This window comes from Prunus persica, chromosome G6, assembly GCF_000346465.2.
Source record: "Prunus persica cultivar Lovell chromosome G6, Prunus_persica_NCBIv2, whole genome shotgun sequence".
NCBI classification, from domain to species: Eukaryota; Viridiplantae; Streptophyta; class Magnoliopsida; order Rosales; family Rosaceae; genus Prunus; species Prunus persica.
This window is the reverse complement of record NC_034014.1, coordinates 9,922,947-9,939,262: the sequence shown is the minus strand read 5'-3', so window position 1 is coordinate 9,939,262 and position 16,316 is coordinate 9,922,947. Positions and strand designations below refer to the sequence as shown.

At 40.4% G+C, this 16,316-nt stretch overlaps 2 protein-coding genes across 2 annotated transcripts; both read left to right on the top strand.

Annotated features, from left to right (window-relative positions):
• Nucleotides 752-2,312, top strand: LOC18774596 (CEN-like protein 2). Its single transcript, XM_007205944.2, has 4 exons — nt 752-980; nt 1,100-1,161; nt 1,760-1,800; nt 1,932-2,312. The coding sequence occupies exons 1-4, from the start codon at nt 780-782 to the stop codon at nt 2,147-2,149; spliced, it is 522 nt and encodes a 173-aa protein (XP_007206006.1). The 5' UTR covers nt 752-779; the 3' UTR covers nt 2,150-2,312.
• On the top strand, nt 7,047-9,060 carry LOC18774655 (putative pectinesterase 63). The gene is made up of 4 exons (XM_007207645.2): nt 7,047-7,951; nt 8,093-8,299; nt 8,549-8,790; nt 8,895-9,060. Exons 1-4 carry the CDS (start codon nt 7,451-7,453, stop codon nt 9,058-9,060), a joined length of 1,116 nt encoding a protein of 371 aa, XP_007207707.1. The 5' UTR covers nt 7,047-7,450.

Here is a 16,316-nt window from a genome sequence, read left to right as displayed (position 1 = left end):
ATGTACACAGAGAGACACGCATATGCATCAATAATTAACTTAGAAATAAATAAATAAAAGAAGAATATAGAATTGGAATAATCTAGCACATCAAAATTTCAAATCCCATCTCTTTTATTTTCGCTTAGCTAGTGTGTGCGCTCGTGCACACTGACTTAGATAATGTGATAGTTGTAAAAGTATTACAACACGTTGCAGAGGTACGTACACAAAAAAGACTGAAGTCTAAACTTTAGACTCTAAAGCGACTGCCAGGTTTTCCAAATTGCTCAGTCTTTAATTTCTTGGTTTAACATCGATCTTGTTATAAAAAACTTCGACAATGACTGCCATAGTTCCTCAACTCCACTTTCGTTAGCGCAGTTGGTCCTCCGTCACATTTTTTGTTAAATTAAAGGGCTTTGGAGCTAGCCAAAATTGGAAAAGAGCTAGGATGTGTGAGGAAATGAGTTTACAATTCGGATAAATCATGAACACATTCCCAACCTACAAATGCTTGTAACCAAAAACAAAACAAATAATAAAAATATATATTTTTCAGGATAACCTTTGCCTTGAAAGTTCAGCAATTATAGAAAACACTATCCTACACTTTTTATGTATCTCTCTCAAACTTTTTGTTGCCCCCCCACGTCCCTCGAACTTTCATGGATTCTCCATCTCTTCAAGGGTTCTTCTCTCAACAACACTATAAATATGGGGTATCTCCAATCCAAAGCCAATTAACAAAGCCTGCTTCCTCAAGAAAAACAGAAACGTTGTGTACATCTAATTTCATCATGGCAAAGATGTCAGATCCTCTTGTGGTTGGGAGAGTCATTGGAGATGTTGTTGATTCCTTCTCTCAAAGTGTAAAAATGACAGTCACTTACAACTCCAACAAGAAGGTTTATAATGGTCATGAGCTATTTCCTTCCTCACTAACCCTCAAGCCTAAGGTTGAGGTTCATGGAGGCGATTTGAGGTCATTCTTTACACTGGTACATATGTCTACTTCCCAGCTATATTTTTCTTGCTTTCATTAATACCTAGTTTTTTTTTTTTTTTTTTTTCTCTAAATATATGGATTTAATTTGAATTCATCTTTTCCTCTTTGCAGGTTATGACCGATCCAGATGTTCCCGGTCCTAGTGACCCCTACCTAAGGGAGCATTTACACTGGTAAATCCTCTGTTGAGATATGATCAGGAATAGGATTTAAATGAGGAAAAGAGACAAGCTAATTATGCCACTAATTTTTATATACCTAGTTCCAATTAAATAACTTGTGCCCTAATTATGGGGTATATGGTTCACAGGGCACGATGACAGGGCATTTATCTGCATCGAAATTGAAATACGAAAAATAAAATCCTTCTACCCTTGATAAGTACTGTTAGTAATTAAGCATTACGAATTTTATAAGACCTCACGAATTATGCAGATTCAAAAACTATAGATGCTCTCCTTGAGTCTAATATTCTTTTGGTTTTAAGTTTGTATGTTTACATAATTGACTTGGTATATAGTTTTTCTTCCTCTGTTAAATCATGATGGAGAGAGAGAGAGAGAGAGAGAGAGAGAGAGAGAGAGAGAGAGAGAGAGAGAGTTCCCATTTCTCCTTGTAATTTTTGACAAAAACCAACATGAGAAGACAAGATATAGATGACTTAATTGCATACATATGCATTTAAAATGCTCCTTATGCTTAAAATATGTACTTTGTGTTTTTATTTTTTTGGTCAATTGAAAATGGCTAATTCTGCCATCTTGATTACAGGATAGTAACTGACATCCCAGGCACAACTGATAACACATTTGGTAAGTCCCTTCATGCTCTTAGAGAGAGAGAGAGAGAGAGAGAGAGAGAGTAGATGATGATGAATATTAACTAATTAATATGGTTTTTTTGTTTGTTTTTTGTTTTGTTTTCATGCTATAATCAAAAGCAGGAAAAGAGGTGGTGAAATATGAAATACCAAGGCCAAACATAGGGATCCACAGGTTTGTGTTTCTTCTGTTCAAGCAGAAAGGCAGGCAGACAGTGATCCCTCCTCCTTCAAAAGACAATTTCAACACGCGAAAATTTGCAGAAGCAAACGACCTTGGCCTTCCTGTGGCTGCTGTCTTTTTCAATGCCCAAAGGGAAACTGCTGCAAGAAGACGCTAAAACAAGTACCCAGAAAAAGCCAACTCCAAGCTAGAACTTGAAATGGATAACTACAACTATAATAAACCAGGGGGGTGCGTTTAGCCTAACATAATGATTAATTAGAGGAAGTATTGCACGCCCCCCTTCTTCCTAGTGTTGCTATCTGTATTAGTTTATGCCTCGTGTAAGTTTATACCCTTTGCTTGAAAATAATTATAATGAATTAAGAATAATCTACTCTTGCTAGACCCGTGTTACCATATAAATAATTATGTTATCAGACTCCGAACAATTTCTATTATAGGCTTCTCTAGCGGGCTGTACATTATCTTTTTCTAGTTGTACTTTATATAAGGCATGCCCTAACAATGAGTCTATGCACGGGGGAGGGTGCCCTATGACTGAAGGGTATATATATAAACGTTAAAGTCTAGGTTTTTACCTATAAGCGGTAACCCTTATATATTACCATTTTTCCCGCAGAGGCTTCTACTTTTTTGGTCTGTGTACTCTCAGAAATTTTTTACCCTTAAGTCACGGTAAAAGTTTCGCCCTTAGATATGGTACAGATAGAAATCATGTGGAAGAAACTCAGTCTCGGAAAATCTGCTTTATGTACTGAAAGAATCAAGAATGATATTTCTAAAAGGAAAATAAGTTTTTTTATATAAAAAATTTTCTCACACACACACACAAATAATGTCATAGGAGTTTGAACATAAGACTTTTCGTGAACTATTCAAACCCTAAACAACCATCGCTTGCCACCACAGCCGGCCCCATGTGCTGCTACCGCTCATTATTTTTCAAATTGAGAAAATTTCAAGTTTTAAACTAAATTGTCCACTTAATGATGATTTGTGAACTATTTGATTGAAATTGAATTTATGATTATTTGGATATGGAATTTATAATTTATTGATATTGGTTTGATTTATTGAATACAGTTTTTGTTTGTTGATTGATTAATTAATTATGTGTTTTGTTTTAGATAATTATCATTTTGGATTATAATTTGTTTCCACAATAAATTATGAATGAAAGTAATATCTTTTCGTTTAAGAAATTTTGAGAACTTCTACTGTTAAATTTATGACTTCATGTGTATGGGTCAGGAATTACCCGTCAATGACAGTCAGTATACCCACCATGCTGTTTCAGCACAAATGGCAACAGTTGAAGCAGTGCTCGAGTGTGTCCCATTTTGTGAACCAAACAGTTCCCAGCGTAAAGATATGGTGTGTGGACGCCCTTTTAATATTATGCCACGTGTCACAAAGATATGCTCAAGCTTCACCTAGGGACCATGCACATCATACAGAAACCTCAGATTTTATATGTACTTCGCACGTCCTCTCGCCTCATTTCACCATGCAAGAAGTACAGGGACCCTTATGTGAGTGTCTCCCTTGGGAATTGAGATTTGAACAAGTCAATGCATATTATTATTTCTCTTTATTTTTACTTTTGGCTACAACACCGACCTATCAAATTTTCTTATGTGATTCGGATAAGGCACATAAAGCCTACAATATTCTTAAAATATTTTCTTAAACAAACCATATTGAAAGACGGGAATATTAAACACCTAACGTAAAGTGTATGTAACCACTAGTTACTTGCACAAAGAACTCATTAGTGTAGTAGTTTGGAGTATTTACTTCTTTATGTAAGATTTTGATTTTTAAATTCAAGTCATAGCATTCGTGTAATATTTAATATTTTAACGCCCCTTTCAATAGAAAATGTTCTTTTAAAAAAAAAAAACACTAGCTCTTTACAAATGTTTTACTTATTTGACAATAAATTTTTAATGACACATTCACACAATAATTAAGCGAGGCACAAATCTAATATTCAATTTGACAATATGGATATCCTTTTCCCTCTCAATTATAGAGAAACACTTAGGTCATGTTTGGTATCCTACTCAAAAAAGTAAAATAAAAAATTATGATTGTTTTTTAAAACATGAGTTCTCAAACAATGATTTTAATATACCTAATCCCCAAATTGAAATTAATATAAAAAAACAGAAAAAGATATGAGGCATAAACCCTATCAATTTTGGTGGTGCGCAACAACTCCAACCTACGCCACTTGAACATGCTTCAGTGGTTTTGGTGGTTATTGGTTCCCAAATACAAACCCGATCGGGTACCATACAAGGTGGTTATTGGTTCCCAAATACAAACCCAATTGGGTACCATACAAGAGAGAGAGAGAGAGAGAGAGAGAGAGAGAGAGAGAGAACTGTAAAACCACACTTTTTTTTATTTTTAATAATGGAGTGTTTTTGAATTTTTTTTGGGTTATGATTTTTAAAAATGGGCCTACTAAACGCGCTTTTTGGGCTTTGAACTTAAAATCTATTTTTGAGTTTATAAAATTAGATCCAAGTAGGATACTAAAAAGTCCTTAATTTTTTATTTACAAATATTTCCCAAAAAATAAATTAAAAAGGAGCGCATGCATCTCACATAGGATTAGGTAAATTGCGCCAAATGATATTTTTATGGGTCAAAGTAGCACTATTTATTAAGGGGTCGTTTGTTACACAGACTTGGCTTGGACTAAATTTAGTACCATGTTTGTTTCATCTAATCCTAGTCTTAGATGGGATTGCTAATACAGGGCCTACCAAAAACACCTCCTTAGGAAGGGACTACTAAACCCATGTGGAAAGGAAGGATTAACTAGTCCCATGCTCACCAATGTATAAGATGTATATATTATATTGTAATACTAATAATATTTATTATTATTATTATTATTATTATTATATTGTACTTACATACACATATACTATAATGTACATATATACAAGTATATACACATATATATAATATCAGAGAGCTTCCATTGAGGGATCCCTCAAATAAGCTTATTTGAGGGACACCCCTTGTAGGCCCCACTCCGGATTGTATTTCACTAATCCAAACCGTCTATTTTGTACATACTCATTCAAAGATCATCTCAACAAAAAATCACTTGAATCCGATATTATTTGACCACTCAATTAAGCTATTGAAATTTTAGCATTTTCTTGAAGCATCGTATTCATTGATTTTGTAAGACACAATTGGATGTCGAAATGGTTTCCGATTTGTCTAATTTTTTGTAAGGATGATCTATGAATAAAGACCTAAAAAATAGATGGTTTGGATCATTGGGAAAAAAATTGTAGGGTACCCTAAGGGGCGTCCCTCAAATAAAATTATTTGAGGGATCCCTCAATAGAAGGGGACTGTATATAATATATATGTATATATATATACATACACATATGTGCGTATATATATACATATTTATATACACACACGTATATACATATATAATATATATAATATACATATACATATATATATATATATGTTATAAATATATTATATATGTATGTATATATACATATATATTATACAGAGAGCTTCCATTGAGGGATCCCTCAAATAAGCTTATTTGAGGGACACCCCTTGTAGGCCCCACTCCGGATTGTATTTCACTAATCCAAACCTTCTATTTTGTAGATACTCATTCAAAGATCATCTCTACAAAAACTCACTTGAATCCGATATCATTTGACCACTCAATTAAGTTATTGAAATTTTCGCATTTTCTTGAAGCACCGTGTTCATTGATTTTGTAAGACACAATTGGATGTCGAAATGGTTTCCGATTTGTCTAATTTTTTGTAATGATGATCTATGAATGAAGATCTAAAAAATAGATGGTTTGGATCATTGGGAAAAAAATTGTAGGGTACCCTAAAAGGCGTCCCTCAAATAAAATTATTTGAGGGATCCCTCAATAGAAGGGGACTGATATATTATATATATTATAAAATACATATATATGTATATATGTTATACAGCCCGGATCTTTTGGACCACAGGGGTCCAAGAGACTGTGGTCACCCACCGTTGAATGTAACATCCAACAGTTCAAAAAAATTTCTTTAAAAAAGTGCAAGGGTGAGTGAACCGTTGAATTTACATCCAACGGTGAGCGACCACAAATCTCTTGGACTCCTATAGTCCAAGAAATCGGGACTGATATGTTATATATGTTATATATGTTATATATATTATATATGTATGTACATATACATATATATTATATATATTATAAAATACGTATATACAAATACATAATATATGTATTTATGCATATATATATAAATAATTTTGAAAAAATAAAAAAATCTAGTCCTAATCCATGCATACACCAAACGCAGGATAAGTGTTATCCAACTTAGACCAAGTCAAGACAGTCCCCAAGCATAGTCCATGCCAAGACAGTCCTGTGTAACAAATGAGCCCTATAGGTGTTAAGGTGGATGATCTGACGGTTATGGTTCACAATTGGAAGAGGTTTAAGAGCTTATCTAACCCATGTAGCCTTCCTTGCAGCGCAAAGTGACCTAGATCCTAGAACTAGACTTTTAAATGCTTAACTTCTAAATGATCATATATTAATTTTTAAAAATAAAAATTTAGTAACAAATTCAGTTTTAATAAAGTAACTAATTTCATCCATCTTTGAGTGGGAGTATTGTTTCTCTCTCATTATAATATCATCACACACACACACACACACACACAACACAAAACAAAAAACAAAAAACTATGGTTCTACTACCCATAGATATGCGTCAAGTCTTGAGAATGGTGATGAAAATACACATTAGGTTAAAAGTGGTGAGCAAAAATATTCTTATATAATATAATATTGTCAACCTATCAACAAGATTATTTGTCAACTCTTTTACTCTCCTTTTTTTCCCGCTAAAGGAGCTATATTAGGTTTGAGAGGACTAATTTTTTCTAGAATGAGGTGAGCTTTCACAAAATGGGGTGAACTTCCTAAAATTAGCGCTAAATCCCTATTTTTCTAGATATTTCTAAGGGTGGTTTCGCCGTTGCGAATGTGTGACTATCCTTAATAATCAAGGGTATAACTGAGATTTTATATGTGATGGCAAAGTGAACTCTCTTAATAATACCACAATTATGTCCTCTTATGCCTTCCCAAATTAAGCTGTAGAGCTAGCTACAGCTAGTGATTTTCTGTTATCCAACAAATAAAAAATGCGTAACTGAAATCTCTATGAACATAAGCCCCTAATTAGAAACCAAAATGTGCAAGAAGCTCTCCAAAACCCACAAATTTAGGATTAATCCCTCTCAATATGCATTGTGCCTTAACCAGCTCTTGCATAGTGGACTATAAAATCAAAGCCTTCTATTCACCATTCCAATCAACAGCACCCACTACGATACAAAAACTTGAAACCAAGAAACAGAAAAATAAACAATAAAAATGGCCAGAAAAAACACATGCTTGGATGTCCATGCAGCTCTAATCGTGACATTAATTCTCCTCACCGCCATTATAGCCGTGGCAAATGATGATACACCGGTACCAGCCGACTACTCCCAAGTTAACACGTGGTTCAATAACAACGTGAAATCGTACAAAGAACGGCAAGGCACACTTGACCCTGCCCTTGTAACGGCTGAGGTTGGTCAAACCGTAGTCAAGGTTATGAAAGACGGAAGTGGAGAATTCAAGACCATCACTGACGCTGTTAATAGCATTCCGGCCGACAACACCAAACGTGTCATTGTGTACATTGGAGGGGGAGAGTACAATGAAAAAATCACAATTCCACGGAATAAACCATTTGTTACATTTTATGGCTCTCCAACAAATATGCCAACTTTGACCTTTTCTAGCGGAGCCCCAAAGTATGGAACTATGGATAGTGCCACAGTGATTGCCGAATCCGACTACTTCGTGGCAGTTAACCTTATTATTAAGGTACGTAAATGTCTCATGTTTGCGAGAAATGTTTCATGTTACGTGATATTATCATCACACACAATAATTTTTTATTATTATTAACTTTCTTTTAATATTTTTGTTTCCTTACAATTTACATTGATTTGTGGTTGTGTGAAGAACTCTTCACCAAAGCCAGCTAGGAATAGCGTGGGACAACAGGCATTGGCATTGAGGGTGTCGGGGACCAAGTCAGCCTTGTTCAATTGCAGACTGATTGGTTTCCAAGACACACTTTGTGATGACAAGGGAAATCATTTTTTCAAGGACTGCTTTATTGAAGGCACTGTGGATTTCATCTTTGGAAGTGGAAAGTCTCTCTATTTGGTAATGCCACCCAAACCCTCCTTATTATTCCTAAATAAAAGGAAAACTTATAAAGGAACTTTTGTTAACTCTCCCTACGTGTTTTACAAATCAAATCGCTAAATGCGAGTCTCTTCTTATAATAGTGAATTTCACGTACATGTTGTGTGAGAAACGTTATGTATACGACTAACTCTTCACTATAACTCAACTATTTGTTGTCTATGTATCATGTCATGGTTTTGATGGGTAGTTAATTAATGGGTGCAGAACACTGAGTTACATGTGTTGGGGGATAATGAAATGACAGTGATAACAGCACAAGCAAGGGACTCAGCTTCAGAGGATACTGGATACTCATTTGTCCACTGCAACATAACTGGGACTGGAAATGGCACGTATTTGGGCAGGGCTTGGAGGATCAGTCCTAGGGTGGTCTTTTCCTACACCGGCATGTCCGAGGTCATCACCCCAGCCGGTTGGAACAACAAGAACCGCCCCGAACGTGACAGGTAAGCAAATTAAAACACACTAATTAATTAAGCATTTTAATATAATTGAACGGTTTTGAGAGTTAATAGTGTCAATATTTTTTTTTGTTTGTTGTTATATTCAGCACCGTGTTCTATGGAGAATACAAGTGTTCGGGTCCAGGTTCAAATATGGTTGGGAGAGTAAAATACGCCAAACAACTGAATGAGGAACAAATCAAACCTTTCCTCAACCTCGGCTATATTCAGGGTTCCAAATGGCTGCTTCCTCCTCCAAATCCAAAAGTGTAGATTTTCTTAAGACTAGAAAATATTTTCTTAACTTTGTATACACGTTTATATATGGGTGTTATTGAGAAAGCCGCACGCACACCTCCATATTATGCTTTAATTTCTAAAGATCTTCTGCTTTACAATTTGAGCACAGTTTGTCAATTTGATTGGGACAAAAGACAAATATGTGCAAAGTATCCACTAGTGTAGTGGCTTAGAGTATTTACTTTCTCATACAAGCTTCTGGGTTCTAGTCCGTGTAGTGTGTGTGAGTTTAGTACTATCGCCCCTCTCAATAGTAAAGGACCTCAAACATAAAAATATAAATAAATAAAAGACGCATATGCGACAATGTGCAAAAATTAAAAATAGACCCCCTTCCAATTTTCACATAAGAAATAATAAGTCATGCATTTTCAAAGTATCGATCGCTTAAATAACTTCACCTTTTTCAAATTTGCTAAAGAAAAAAAAATCAAAAATCGGTTTCAGTTTTGGATAAATCCCACTCGGTTCAGATTTAATAAATAAACAAAAACAGAACCAAAATTTAAGATCTAGTCAAGCAATTAAATTTCACCTTAATCCACCCTGTACAGTAAAATATGAATCACATGAGCAATGATTTAGATTAAGGCTTGACTGAACTCCAGCTAAACTTGCTTCATAACTCTGCCAGACTATTAAGAGTTGAAAGCATTACAAAAACTGGAAACCCCAAACAAAGCAGCCCATACCAACAAGTAGAGCAAATGGTCCCAACATAAAGATACAAAACAAAAACTTAACCAAGTTAAAGCTAAAGTACATAGACACTGCCCATAACCACTGTACTCCCAACTCCTAAAGAACCAATTTACATATTTACTAATAGATCGCGGCTTAATGTCAAGACCAGTAAAATATTAAAACTTAGTAAATATCAAAAAAGTTGCAAAATCTTGTATGTACTTATAAGGTGTTGGGATACTTGTCCTATTGCCAATTAATTATGGGGTGGAACCTCAACTTCTTTCGTGGTATCAGAGCGAGTTGCCTATTTGCACTGGCGGACCTATGGGAGCCAAATCATAAATAATAATAATAATAATAAAAGAAGAAGAAAAAAGAAACAGATTAGTATTGACCCTCCAAATCTCTTTGGTCGCGGGTCGATTATTTTCGGAATGAAATAACGGAGCTTTGAGTCAATGCAGATTTGGACGCATAACAAAGACGTCATGCTTTGGTGTGAGTGTGGTATGTGAGCATGCCAACATGGATGGCCATGTGATTTGAGTTGCGAATGAATGGATGGATGGATGCATGGATGCACTTGTGTCATTTGACTTCTTTGCAAACGATTGTTGGCCAAGAGAGGAACAAGTCTCGGCCATTGGAATTATTAAGATGGTTGGTATGGCGAATGGGTCGCCGAACTCAATAGCTCGACGATGGTGGCACTAAACTTGGTGACTCAGTGGGTTTAGACAACTTTGGTGTTGATGCTCAAAATGGCCCGGCCAATATTGAGTCCAACTTAGTGATGAGTTGTGTGGGGTCTTCAGCAGGGAAGAGGGCTGAGGCCCTTGGTGAAATAGATTGGTGGGAGACCTGCAAAAGATAAAGTGGGAGAAGCAATCGTTAAGCTTCGGACACCGGTGTGGTGCCGACCGAAGGCTCTCCGATGCCTAAGTCAGTTACAAGTAGTAATTCTGGCAGAGTAACAGTAAAAGTGGGAGAATAGTTACCCTTTTTGCTTGGGTACTGTTCCCTATTTATAGGGAAGTGAAAGTAGGAGGTTTGCACAAAGTTCCAATGTGGGACTTTGTGCAAGTCGTCGTGGTGGCGACACGTGTCCTGGGGATTAGGTTTGGCAGTTGGGAGCTTCGGTAAGTGTCTGGCACCTCAGAAGTGTGTCTTCCTTTGGCAGGGGAGAAGGCGTGGCTGCCTTGGTGCTAGTCGCTTTGATGCTGGGTTTGCTCGATTCATTATGTTGTAAACAGTAGTCCCCCAAGTTCGCGTTCGAGAAGTAACTTCTGGGTTTGGAACTTGTGAGTTTTTGTAATTGTAACCGAGCATTCCAGCTTCATTGGGAGCCGTAGGGCACTCCCTAGTCTCCCAAGTTGGCAAGCTAGGAGTTGCGTCAACATATGGAATGTGTGATACAAGCTGTGGAGGCCTCTAGAACTGTTGGTAGCTGGTTACCCGGGTACTTGGGCATGTTGCAGGTAGTATTTTTTTTTTTTTTTGAGCTTCGGGAGCTAGACCGTGGAGGGGCCGGGTCTGTTGAAAATTTTGGAGACTCGCCACTTCTTCCATGGCCCTTGCCGTTCGGCAAGGGTCTAGCCATTTTTTTTTTTTTGAGCTTCGGGAGCTAGACCTTCGAGGGGCCAGGTTCGTTGAAAATTTTGGAGACTCGCCACTTCTTCCATGGCCCTTGCCATTCGGCAAGGGTCTAGCCTTTTTTTTTTTTTGAATGGCCGGTCCTTCGGCATGTTAAGGCTTGTGTAGGCCTCTCCAAGAAAATTTCATGACCCCTGCCGTTCGACAAGGGGTTGAAAAGGTGACTTGGGTTATTCTAGGGCCTCATGGATTTGGGCCTAAGAATAAGTTGAGTCTTAGGCGGGCTGGCAGCAAGATGGTTGGGTATTTTAATGTGGGCTTCGGCAATTTGGAAAGTGCTAGGGTTATTCTAGAGCACTCAAAGGCTTGCCGCTTGGTTAAGTTGAGGTGTTGGTGAAGGGTGCCGTTCGGCAAGTTGAGGTGTGTGTTTTTTGGATGCCGTCTTGGCTTCGGCAAGCTTGATAAGGGTTTGGGATGGAGCTCTCACTAGGCTTTTCGAGAAGTTGTTTGTGCTAATTCGGCAAGTCTTGGTGTGGCTTTAAGCGAGGCTTCGGTAGGTAGGCTTCAAGTAAGGGCGCTGTTGCGCAGATTCGGCAGATTCAGTAAGACAGCTTCGCAAAGCTGCGCCGCTGGTTTGGAGGAGGAGAGTTCACGAAGTAGCTGCTGTGCAACCCTTGCTGATCGACAAGGATGTGGAGACTGTTTTGGGTCGAGGCGGAGTAAAGTCCGAGGTGCTGTAGGTACGAGCTGGGTAAAGTCTTGGCGATCAAGGCGTCGAGCAAAGGGGAGCTGCTGAGTTGGTCTTTCCGTTCGGCAAGTCTTGGCGACGGCTGGGCAGGTCAGGGCGTCGAGCAAAGGGGAGCTGCCGAGTTGGTCTTGCCGTTCGGCAAGTCTTGGCGACGGCTGGGCAGGTCGTGGCGAGCAAGGCGTCAAGCAAAGGGGAGCTGCCGATTGGAGCAGGTGCTGTCCGAGGGTCTGTCGAGGTGTTGCACAAAGCTTGCCGATCGGCAAGGGTGTTTTGGGCCGAGGGCGAGTGCTGTCCGAGGTGCTGGACCTTCGGCACGTCAAAGCTGAGCTAGACCGTCCATACTCGGCAGGTGAGTCCTCCATTTGTTGCTGCCCGGGCCTTGCCGTTCGGCAAGGTCAGCCAAAATATATTGTGAAATTGGTTTGGGTGTCTTGATCAAATTTGGGCCTAAGCCTTGTACTAGGATTGGGTTTAGGAAGTGGTCTAGCACACTTGGAATTTTGGAGACTCCATTTTGTATTTTTGAAAATTGAATTTCAAATTGTGTGTAGGTACAAGGGATTTAAGAGGGAAGATGAAAGGGTGCTAGGGTTTGCTCGTGAATCGAGGCGTGGGTACTCTTGGTTGGCTATAAATAGGAACTTGGAGTGGTGAAGGCACCACACTTGAGTTGAGGAGAGAAATTGTGAGAACTTGAGGAGGAGGAGAAGAGATTTTCGGCGAAGGTTTTGTGGTGGTGCTTGTGGCTGAGGTGATTTCCGGCGACTTCTACGTGGTGGTACGAACAAGGTTAGACCTTATTTCGCTTGAACTTTTGAATTGAAATGTCTTGCGTTGCATGAACATGTTGAAGGCTAGGAAGAACACATTGAACATGAGCATGAACATGATGAACACGTTGAACATTTGTATGAACATGTTGAATTCTTGCTTGGTATGAACAGACATGAAGATTTTCCAAATTTTTGTGTTGGTGTGGTTCGATCCTCCTTACATGTGCATTAGTTCATTTTTCTTGTTTTTGCAAATTGTAGATGTCTGAAAGTTCTGATAGAGAAAGTCCTGACCCCCTGCCTTATTGGGGATGACACTGAGAGTGAAGAGCCCAGCCAATATGTTTGTTCTGAAGAGGAGAGTTCAGAGACAGAGGGTATGGTAGAAGGCATTATAGAAAGTAGGATGATAGGGCATGGGGGTGAGAGGGGTGTGCCATCGGTAGACTCTGGGTCGGCTGCATATAGGGAGATGCAGAGGAATTATATAGAGTTAGAGGCTATAGCAAACCGGGTTCTAGCCTTGCCTCATACGCAAGAGGTGGGTTCGAGCAACCAGGCATCACCATCGGGGTGCGTGGGTATAGCCGGGGCTTCAATGTCAGAGGGAGTAGACATTCGGGTTGGTGTCCCTTTGTCAAGGCGGAATACGCTTACAGAAGCGAAGTTGGCCCAGCTTCGGACAGACTTCTGTGTGCCAACCTACGTGGGCTTGAATTTACCGACTGCGGCTGATGTGGTTAGATATCCCGCGGATGGCTCTATGATGATTTTTACGGATATGTATCGACACGGCTTCAGACTACCCTTTCATCCGTGGGTGCAGATGATGTTGGCTAAGTTGGGATATGCGCCGGGGCAGTATAATCCCAACTTTTGGATTCTTCTTCATGGGGTGTACATCGCCTGGTGGTTGGCTGGGTTGGGGGAGCCAACATTTGAGCAGTTTATGTATTTGTACTCGATTTCGAAGCAGCAGGGGAATTTTGGCTGGGTACAAGCTAATTGCCGAAAGGCGAAGGAGATGGGCTACTTTATTAGTCATAAGCCAACTATGCAAAAGTCCTGGAGGAACAGGTGGTGCATGGCTTATGGGGACTGGGAGAGTCCGCCAGGGAAGAGCGTTGTCCAACACATTCCTACCCACTTCCAGTCTATAGGTCCTTGGCCCCATCCCTTAAGACTTTTTGATGTTTGATAGTGTTTTGCTGTGGCTCTTGTTCTTGGTTCTCTATTTTGTCTATGCCAGTGTAAATGGCTAAGTAGTATCTAACCTTTGGTGCAGGTTCAGTGAAGTGGGGGCCTATCTCCAAGGAGCAAGAAGACGAGGTTGAGTGGGTGAGGGCACAGCTGTCGGAGACCGAGCGTGAGTGCGCTAGTCACTCAGAAGAATTTGTTGGAGTCCAGACTCCTACAAGGAAGTAAGTACCTGGGTCACATTTATTAGTTGTGTGCTGAGCCTTTTGTGGTTGTGACTAATGTAAATGTGTTGTTTGTTTTGGCAGTGGCGGGTATTATAAGAGGGAGCACGAAGGTGGCTGTGGATATTGATGATGCTGAGATGCAGAAGCGGCTGAGGGAGTCTCGGGGCAAGAAGGCAGAGAAGGATGCTGGGAAACGCCCCAGAGATGATGATGAGGGTCGGGTTGCTGACGTGCTGGGAAAGAGGAAAGCCTTGGAGGAAGCGCATCAGCAGGTGATGGGGTCGGGGCCGAGACTTCCACCTTTTGAGCTGCAGGCGCCGCCGAAGCTCCCCTTCGGCATGGAGGACGTATTTGCTGAAGGCGTGGAGAAGGTGGACTTCAGCAGGCTATGCCAGCAGAAGAAGGAGGTGAACTTAGCTATGCACCGGCAAGAGGTGCCCTTGGTTAACGTCTTCCTGGAAGGCGTGAAGAGTGATCCTGAGGCTCTGACGAGGACTCCAACCTCTTCCTTCATAGACCGGGCCCAAAAGATGATCCTTACCTCGGCCTATGTGAGTTTTGGCGTTCTTTTGTGAATTTTTTTTTTTTTGGGTTCATTGATGTTGTTTTGTTTTGCAGGCCTTTGGCGAGATGTATGTCAGCATGGCCAAGGCAGATAAAGAGATCCAAAGGCTGAAGAGGCGTGATGAGATGGCCAAGAGCAAGATGGCGGAGGCGCAGGAGGCTGTCCGAGAGAAGAACGCCCTGCTGTTGCAAAAGGCAGCCCTGGCCAAGGAGGTGGAGGAGCTGAAGAGGTCGAAGGCCGAGGAGGTGGCCACTGCCCGAGTCGAGGCGATCGAGTCCTTCCGAACCTCAGAGGAGCTGAAGAGCTACATCATGGACCGACTAGTGGATGAGCAGCTTCGCTGGGAAGATAGGCTGGTTAGGTTCAACCCCTCGGTTGAGATTAACTTTGATACGAGTGGCGAGCCTCCTGCACAGAGTCCTCCTGCTGATGCTAGTGTCCCGACACCAGAGGCGGAGCCAGCCACTGAGGATGCCCCTTCTACCGAGTCTTGAAGGCGTTGCCTTCTTTATGTATTCTAGCTATTTTGTATTCTAGCGATTTTGTTAGAACACTTTGCCTTGTGCAGAGCAAGGTTGTTTATTTTTGCTTTGTATGAACAATTTCCCTTGCGTGGAGCAAGGTGGTTTGGATATGTTTATGATATAAGACTTGTTATGTGATATCAATTATGCTTAGTAAAATGATAAACCATGTGAGTGCATGAGAATGAGCCGGAGTCAGGCATTTCATTTAAATAGGTGCCGAAAGGCAGAAGGTACAAGAGTTCTAGGGTCTAGATACTTTTACTTCTACCTTATAGTAAATGCTCAAGACCAAAGTATTGTCCTAGGGTCTAGAGATGTTTACTTGTAGTAGTACTTGAGGTGAGCAGCATTCCAGGGATGAGGCAGCGTCTTGCCTGTGGGATCGCGAAGCTGATAAGTGCCGGGGCAGCAGATTTTGATAATCTCATAAGGACCCTCTCATGTAGGGCCGAGGGTACCTTCGGTAGGATTTTTGGTAGCCAAGGAAACCTTGCGAATGACCTAGTCCCCCATTTTGAAAGCGCGGGGCTTGACTCGAGAGTCGTAGTATTTGGCGATGCGGCGTTTGTACGCGACATTGCGCATGCTTGATTGGTCACGGAGCTCGTCAATGAAGTCAAGGTTGAGGGCTAACTGCTCGTCATTGGCCTTGGCATCGTAAGTAGAGGTTCGGTATGTGGGCTGACCAATCTCTACCGGTGCCACGGCCTCGGTTCCAAATGATAGGGAGAACGGCGTTTCACCAGTGGATGTGCGGAAGGTGGTGCGGTAGGACCAGAGTACTTCCGGGAATAGTTCTGGCCAACAGCCCTTGGCTTTGTCAAGTTTGGTCTTGAGGGTCTTCTTGATAATTTTGTTCACGGCTTCGACCTGGCCATTGGACTGAGGATGGGCTAGGGAGGCAAAGCACAA